Below are 7,713 nucleotides of genomic sequence, written 5' to 3'. Positions count from 1 at the left end.
AGCCTTTCGTCCCTTGCCGTCGTGTTGTCGCTAAAGGTCGTTCCCACTCGTCAGCGAATCTTGTTTTTCCTCTTTTTGTCGTCGCTTTGCCGTCAACATTTTGTGATTTTCACGTTCGTCACCTTTCGTTGCTATCGTCCGTCATAGTGTGACCGGGCCTTAATCAATTGGCATTCGTTTTTGTATTGTGTTTATTCGCCTTGATCATACGCTTCGCGCCATATATAATAAGACCCCCTTCTGTGAAAAACTTAGACACAGAGACCCCAAAACATGATATTTTTACCCATTTTTTCAAAATATTCTTAAAGTATTTTTAAAAACATCTAAATCAGTTATGAAAAGAAGTCATTGGATTGAATCTAAATTGATTTCCTGAAAGGTGTGTATTCAAAGATTGCCTGTTCAATTTTTCACATATTTGTACATAATTATGAATTTTTGTGATAATTTTTGAGTGGTATTTTTTACATTACCTACGAATACAATTTTTCATAGCACTAGATATATCTTTAAAAATGGAAATCACTAATAAATGCGCAATTGATACAAGCTTTGATATGTCCAATACTGAAATGCATTGCATTCGGACATCTTTATTATTGTGTTTAGCTGCCAGAAATTCTAAATGGCACAAAGGTAGGTTTGGTAAAGAATATGCATTACCTCCGAATACATGTTAAAAGCTGTGCCATTTCCACAAAGTGAGAGAATAGTAAACAATAGTTAAGCAATAGGTGCAGGGTAATACACTCTTTATTTCTACCAAGTTTCAATAACCTGCGTTTAAATATTTCTGAGATGTTAACAATAAAAGCAAGTATTCGTAGGTAAATTTCGGTAACCGAATGTTACCTACGAATACACATTGACATCATGACAGTATTGTGAAACACCGCCATTCATGCCAATGCCCATATTGGTACATAACGAAGGCCTGTATGTTTGCTATCAAATCATATGTCAATGAAAGTTGCGAATTCACATACATGCCCACCATGCAAAACTGAATACGGCTTAATTGGTGAAAAATATGTACTGAAATAGACGACGGTCTGCTCATTTGAAAGAAAAATCAGATTCAAAGAAGATTAGAAGGGATAAATACTTGGATTTGTCAACTGTCATGTGTGCTTCATTTAAATGTTTACCGACCTTCTGGTTTCTTAGTAATTTGTGTCCAAATTGATTTATTCGAAGGTAACTTTTGACGTTTTCGCTAAGGTTACCTACGAATACCATGGAAAAAACGACTGTTCTCATTGTCTCATGATCTAGACAACACATTGATGGACCCTGGTATAAAGCTAATTGTAGTTGCCCTCAAACGAAAGGCCACAAGACGTAACTGACTCCAAGATGGACTTCACAAGTCTGCAATAACGGTTTTAAGCGATTTGTGTGCAATTAAGCAAATTAAAGTCACTTTAGTGCCTTTGTTTCTTACTTCAATCCTCTTTCAACCGTTGTGAACCGACATTATTAATACATGATAGGGTCTAAAGTATCAATAAACGCACATAAAGAAAATAATACATTCAAAGTGCTTTATAAAATGAAGTTTTGATTGCGATATCCACCAAAAGTCTAATTCTTACCTACAAATACTGAAATGTTACTTACGAATACAGCATAATACATGACATGTGTAATGAAGTGTCCCTACCAATGGAAATTAATTGTCAAAAACTTTAAGCGGTACCCCAGGACACTATTATTACCCATATAAGGATTCATTCAACAATTATTTATTATGTAAAATTGCTGATTAACTACTTGTATATCAAAATGAAGTGGTCAAAATCTTGCTAAAAGCATTAAAAAAATGTTGATCTAAGGTAATAGCATTTATTCATTTGGACGTACCATCTGAAAGGGATCTAAAAACTACCATTTTATCAATTCATTACCATAATAGCAAAATTTAAACCTATAAACTCAATATAGATATTGTTAAATCGCTCATGTTACCTACGAATACCCGGGTTTCTTCACCTTTTCATTGTATAAAGCGTTAGGTGTATGCGTATAATTCCTAATATTCTTGAAAACATATATCATACTCGTTCTTATACAATGTGTAAATTGATTCATACTCATTTGATAAATAAAATACAGAAACTGACCTAAACTACATTTTCAAAAATAAACTAGCATACATTGACTAAGATCATATTGATCGTGTTATAAAAATAAAAACAAATATTTTCTGGTTGAGTTAGCATTTTCCTGACACCATGTGGTCTACATTACACGAAAAAAGCATTAATGGGAATATTCCATTTGTTTTAGGTTGATTAGTATTGCGATAGTGAAAGCATCCTAGTGGTATTCGTAGGTAACATTGGGTTTTGATATCACATTTACTACCACACGTCCTGGATTTATTTTTCAAGATTAGTAATGGCACTTTTGGTTCCTATAAGGCCAATATGTCATCAATCAATGGGCAAAAGGAAAAATTGTGGAGACATTTTTATTTCGGACTTTTATTTTTGGCCCGTGGACACTTTTGGTTGGATTCGACCATATACTCATGATTTTACTTACTGCTTTTACGCTAAAACTTCTTGATTTGTACATTGGTGTTATTCTTATGGCAAATACACGTGATGTATATAATGCTGATATCAAATCTGAGCTTAATACTATTTCAGCTCCGCTGCGAAATGCAATAACATATTAAAAGACTTCCGAACGTGAATGATGTACTTCTAACACAGACGCTAACTCCTGTCACGTTATTACCGGAATGTCGAAAAGGCAACAACAGAATTTTGGCATCAGTAATTTTTTCCTCACCAGAATCATTTGATTCCAGAATGGCTCTACGGAAAGCTGTTATCGATGAAGGCAGAAAGGCTGATATTGTTGCATCGCAAGTTAGCTTGGTATTTGTGACTTAAGAGGTTCATCACGTCTATTAATTAATCAGCTATTTAGAGTTTATTTGTCAAGACCAAGTGAAAAACTTACGTTTTTCTGCTGACAGTTTCGCCAGAAACCTTCTGGCTTTCTCAAAGCATTGATGATGTTATTGATCCATCTGCTTGGAGCGGGAAACTTGACCGGATGTTTTGGTTTTCCCGGAAGTAGTACTCCTGTCTCCAGCGGTGGTCTTGAGCAGAGGATCAAAGATGTGACTTAGAAAGAACGTGCCCTCGTCTCTGTTCATGGTCTTGTCCCCTCTCTTGCGAATCCAGATCGCTTCCTTCACCCATCTTGCTCTGCGATTTTCTTCTCTGTCGATGATTGATGAACTGTCCCAGTCTATGATATGGTTTTCTCTTGACACATGATCAGTAATTGCGGATTTATTTATTTCCGTAAGAGATTCCGTTCTTTTGGAGCGTGTGTATTTAAGCTGGCCCGCTTTTTCTGCTTCGCGTTTATGCTCACTCATACGGACGCCAAATTGCCTTTTGGTCTCACCGATGTATGTTTGGGGACAACTTTTGCATGGTATCTCGTAAACACAATTGGCAGTTCTTTCTTTCTCTTGTTTGTCCTTGGGGTGAACAAGCATCTTTTTGATGGTAGTATGGGGCTTCATGGCCGTCGAGATGTTGTGCTTTTTCATGATACGGCTTATCTTTTCCGAGACGCCGGCTATGTATGGGATCACTACGCATCCTTTGTTCTTTTCCGCATTTGGATTGTCTTTTTTGTTTGGCTTATTTTTGACTTTGTTGGCTCTGTCTGTTTTAACTTTTTCCATTGTCCACTTAGGATAACCGCACCTTTCTAACGCGTTCTTGATGTGATTCTCTTCTGCGATTTTCTCCTCATCCTCGGTGATGATCTTTTCACCTCTGTCTAGCAAAGTGCGCATGACACCTAATTTGTGGTGTAGGGGGTGGTGAGATGAGAAGGACAGATATTGATCTGTGTGCGTGTTCTGTTTTTAAGATCTTGGTCGCGAGAAAGGCGATCTCTAATTATGTCAAACGTTTGGTTTACCGCGGTGTTGGTGAACAATGATACTACATCATGTGACACAAAAATTTCATCTTTCTCCAAAATCACTTCGCCTAAATCTTGAGCCAAATGTTGGGAATTGTTGACGTGGTGGATTGAAGTGCCAACAATTGGGGCTAGTATATCAGCCAATGCACGAGAGGTGTTGTAACCTATGCTACCCGTATAATCAACGATTGGCCTGAGGGGATTGTCTGGTTTGTGAATCTTGGGGGTGGCATACAGACGGGGGGTCACTTCACCCGATGGTCTAAGCAGATCATATTGAGCTTGAGTAATTTTGGCTTCATCACGTAACTTGCTCAGAATTGTCATAAGTTGTTTCTTGTATTTGGCAGTAGCATCGGTAGCAAGCTTTTCATATGTTTTTTCATCAGAAAGCAAGACATTGATTTTCTCATCGTAATCTACACTGTCCATGACCACTGTGGCCTTTCCTTTGTCTGCCGGAAGGATGGTGATAGTTTTGTTTTTCTTAAGATCATTTAGGGCACGTTGTTCTTCTTTCGTGATGTTTGATTTAGGTGGTTTTGAGCCCTTTATCGCGCCAGTAACTTCGGCTCGTAAAACCGTGGCTTCCGAATTCGGCAACTTTTGACATGCCTGCTCAGTCGCGACTACCAAATCAACAATTGGAAGTTCCGAAGGGGCAATGGCAAAATTAAGGCCTTTAGCTAAAAGTGAGTTTCGGGTTTTTTGAGCTCATATTTAGAGATGTTTACTACCCACCTCTTTAATTGACTGCCGCTGAGATCTATGTCTGGTTCATTATTCGGTTTTTGTTTCTCTCGGAGGGCATCCAATTTCTTGACATGTCGATCTTTGACAGTGTTGAATTCAGCCTGTTTACATTTGTCAATATGGGACACAAGATGGCGCTGTTCGTCCTCATTAAATTTATCGCAGAGCTGACCCGACAGATCGGATTTTTCCTCGTTTAGATTATCAAGTTTATTATTTATGTTTCTAATCCGCTCGCGGAGGAGATCTTTTTGAGCTCTATTTACTATATCACGGGCCCTAGCGGTCTTGATTGGGCATTTTATCCTTAGACAAGGTGGTTTCGATGACGGGCAATTTTCCTCTCGGTTCTTTCTAACTCACGTACTTGTAATACCGTGTTCTGTCCGTGACTGAAGAGGTTCATCAGGTCTGTTAATTAATCAGCTATTTAGAGTTTATTTGTCAAGACCAAGTGAAAAACTTACGTTTTTCTGCTGACAGTTTCGCCAGAAACCTTCTGGCTTTCTCAAAGCATTGATGATGTTATTGATCCATCTGCTTGGAGCGGGAAACTTGACCGGATGTTTTGGTTTTCCCGGAAGTAGTACTCCTGTCTCCAGCGGTGGTCTTGAGCAGAGGATCAAAGATGTGACTTAGAAAGAACGGAAAATTGTGTTTACGAGATACCATGCAAAAGTTGTCCCCAAACATACATCGGTGAGACCAAAAGGCAATTTGGCGTCCGTATGAGTGAGCATAAACGGGAAGCAGAAAAAGCGGGCCAGCTTAAATACACACGCTCCAAAAGAACGGAATCTCTTACGGAAATAAATAAATCCGCAATTACTGATCATGTGTCAAGAGAAAACCATATCATAGACTGGGACAGTTCATCAATCATTGACAGAGAAGAAAATCGCAGAGCAAGATGGGTGAAGGAAGCGATCTGGATTCGCAAGAGAGGGGACAAGACCATGAACAGAGACGAGGGCACGTTGTTTCTAAGTCACATCTTTGATCCTCTGCTCAAGACCACCGCTGGAGACAGGAGTACTACTTCCGGGAAAACCAAAACATCCGGTCAAGTTTCCCGCTCCAAGCAGATGGATCAATAACATCATCAATGCTTTGAGAAAGCCAGAAGGTTTCTGGCGAAACTGTCAGCAGAAAAACGTAAGTTTTTCACTTGGTCTTGACAAATAAACTCTAAATAGTAGCTTGGTATTTGTTGTCGGATTACCTTCTGTGGAAGGCAAAAATGCCAGCAAAATACAAGACTTGGTAATAAAGGAAAGCCAAAGATATCAAGATGTAGTTCAAGGACAATTTCTAGACACTAATTTGAATTCAACTTTAAAACTCCTGATGGGTGTGAAGTGGGTACACTCAAAATGCTCGCAGGCAAATTTTATTTTCGTCGGTGATGACAAACTTTTTGTGTCATACGAACGGCTTCTGATGCTGCTACGTGAAGTAAAACCCGCAAACCTTGAAATGGTACAAGGGAAACTTGTCACCGTATTGTCCAACATTACATATCGCCCATTCTGTTCGTTAGAAGCTGGACTTGTGCTTACAAGGAAAGCAACTGAAAGAATTTTCCAAGTTTCTTGGAATATGACTTTAATTCCTTTCTCGCCTATCTTCATTGATGTTATTGCACAGCGTTACAATTGGACAACTATACATAGAGATGGTTTTATTGGCGATGACATCAGGGGTAACTTTTGTAGTTTACCAAATGTAATTACCTATCGATCAGATTTTTAAAATGCTTCGTTGATACAAAACTGTGCCACACATCATTCAGGTACGCAGAAACCACTATTGAACGAGAAATATTTTCAGCAAATTACTCAACTTGTGCACGACCATCCAGAAGCATGCTACAACAGTATTGGCCAGCCTGATGATATTTATTTCATAGTTCTTATACATTCAACTCCAAACAAATTTAGTAGAAGGATTGGTATTCGAAACACTTGGGGCTCACAACAATTAATCATGGGTAAAAAATTCAAGGTTTTATTTGTATTAGGAATCCCAAACGCAAGGTATTTACAGAGATTAATAGATATTGAGGATGCGAAGCATAATGACATAATTCAAGGTAGATTTAACGACACGTACAGAAATTTAACATCAAAATTAATCACAGGATGGAAGTGGGTTTCCCAGAACTGCCGTCATGCAAAATATGTCTATAAGGGCGATGACGACGTATTTGTTCTCTTCCATAAATTAATAAAATATATCAGGAGTTTGAATTCAAATGGGAAAATGATCCAAAAATCATGCCTAGGGCATATACAAAAGGGTTCTCCGATAGTTAGAAGTAACGATTCCAAATGGTATGTGTCAGAAGAGGATTTGAAGGGAAAAGTGTATCCGCCATATCCTGCCGGTGCGGGCTACGTCTTGACGACAGACATAATCCCAGATTTATACCAACAAGCATTGAACACCACACTTATATCTGTGGATGATGGATATCAAGGTATCGTAGGGGAAAAACTGGGCGTTACATGGTTACAACATAATAGAGGTTTTAAAATCTATGGATGGAACTTTACAAATACGTGTTCTCTGCGTAATGGGGTAGAATTGACAATGCATGACAATGCATTTAAATCCCGCAATCATGTTTGGAAGGTTTGGAAAAAATATACAAATCTCACTGTATCTTGTGACAGACAAGACAAAGGAAACTAGTTATTTTAGCATTTATTTTTGAGGAAAATATCGTGACTGTGTTGAAATAAATAATTACCTTGCAGAGAGTCTGCTTTAAAATCATTGAAATTGACCAAGTTATAGCATTTAACATTTTTAGCATATAACATTTTGGGGTTTGATGCTTCGAAATGGTATATTTTCTCTTATTATATGAAATTGTTGTTGAAAATTTACTATAGGGTGATTCGGATAAGTATGGACTAGGCAGATGATCAGTTATGCTGCCCTCAGGTTGTTATCGTTAGCACTAAACATCTGGGTGTCACTGAATTTTCA

The 7,713-nt window shown here is 38.1% G+C and overlaps 2 protein-coding genes across 2 annotated transcripts; both read right to left on the bottom strand.

Moving 5' to 3' along the window:
- Nucleotides 1-3,159: 3,159 nt before the first annotated feature.
- On the bottom strand, nt 3,160-3,832 carry LOC140144024 (uncharacterized; the record flags this gene model as incomplete). The annotated part of the gene is made up of 1 exon (XM_072165852.1): nt 3,160-3,832. A coding segment is annotated over exon 1 (673 nt), but the record flags the coding sequence as incomplete, so codon positions are not given.
- Nucleotides 3,833-3,837: 5 nt separating this feature from the next.
- On the bottom strand, nt 3,838-4,398 carry LOC140144023 (uncharacterized). The gene has a single exon (XM_072165851.1). It carries the CDS (start codon nt 4,396-4,398, stop codon nt 3,838-3,840), a length of 561 nt encoding a protein of 186 aa, XP_072021952.1.
- Nucleotides 4,399-7,713: the final 3,315 nt, after the last annotated feature.

Source organism: Amphiura filiformis, unplaced genomic scaffold (assembly GCF_039555335.1).
Source record: "Amphiura filiformis unplaced genomic scaffold, Afil_fr2py scaffold_37, whole genome shotgun sequence".
In the NCBI taxonomy this organism is placed as follows: Eukaryota; Metazoa; Echinodermata; class Ophiuroidea; order Amphilepidida; family Amphiuridae; genus Amphiura; species Amphiura filiformis.
This window is presented reverse-complemented; position numbering and strand designations above follow the sequence as displayed.

Excerpts from the sequence above, each read along its gene's own strand:
- LOC140144023 (XM_072165851.1), bottom strand. The coding sequence starts at position 4,398 with ATGGACAGTGTAGATTACGATGAGAAAATCAATGTCTTGCTTTCTGAT.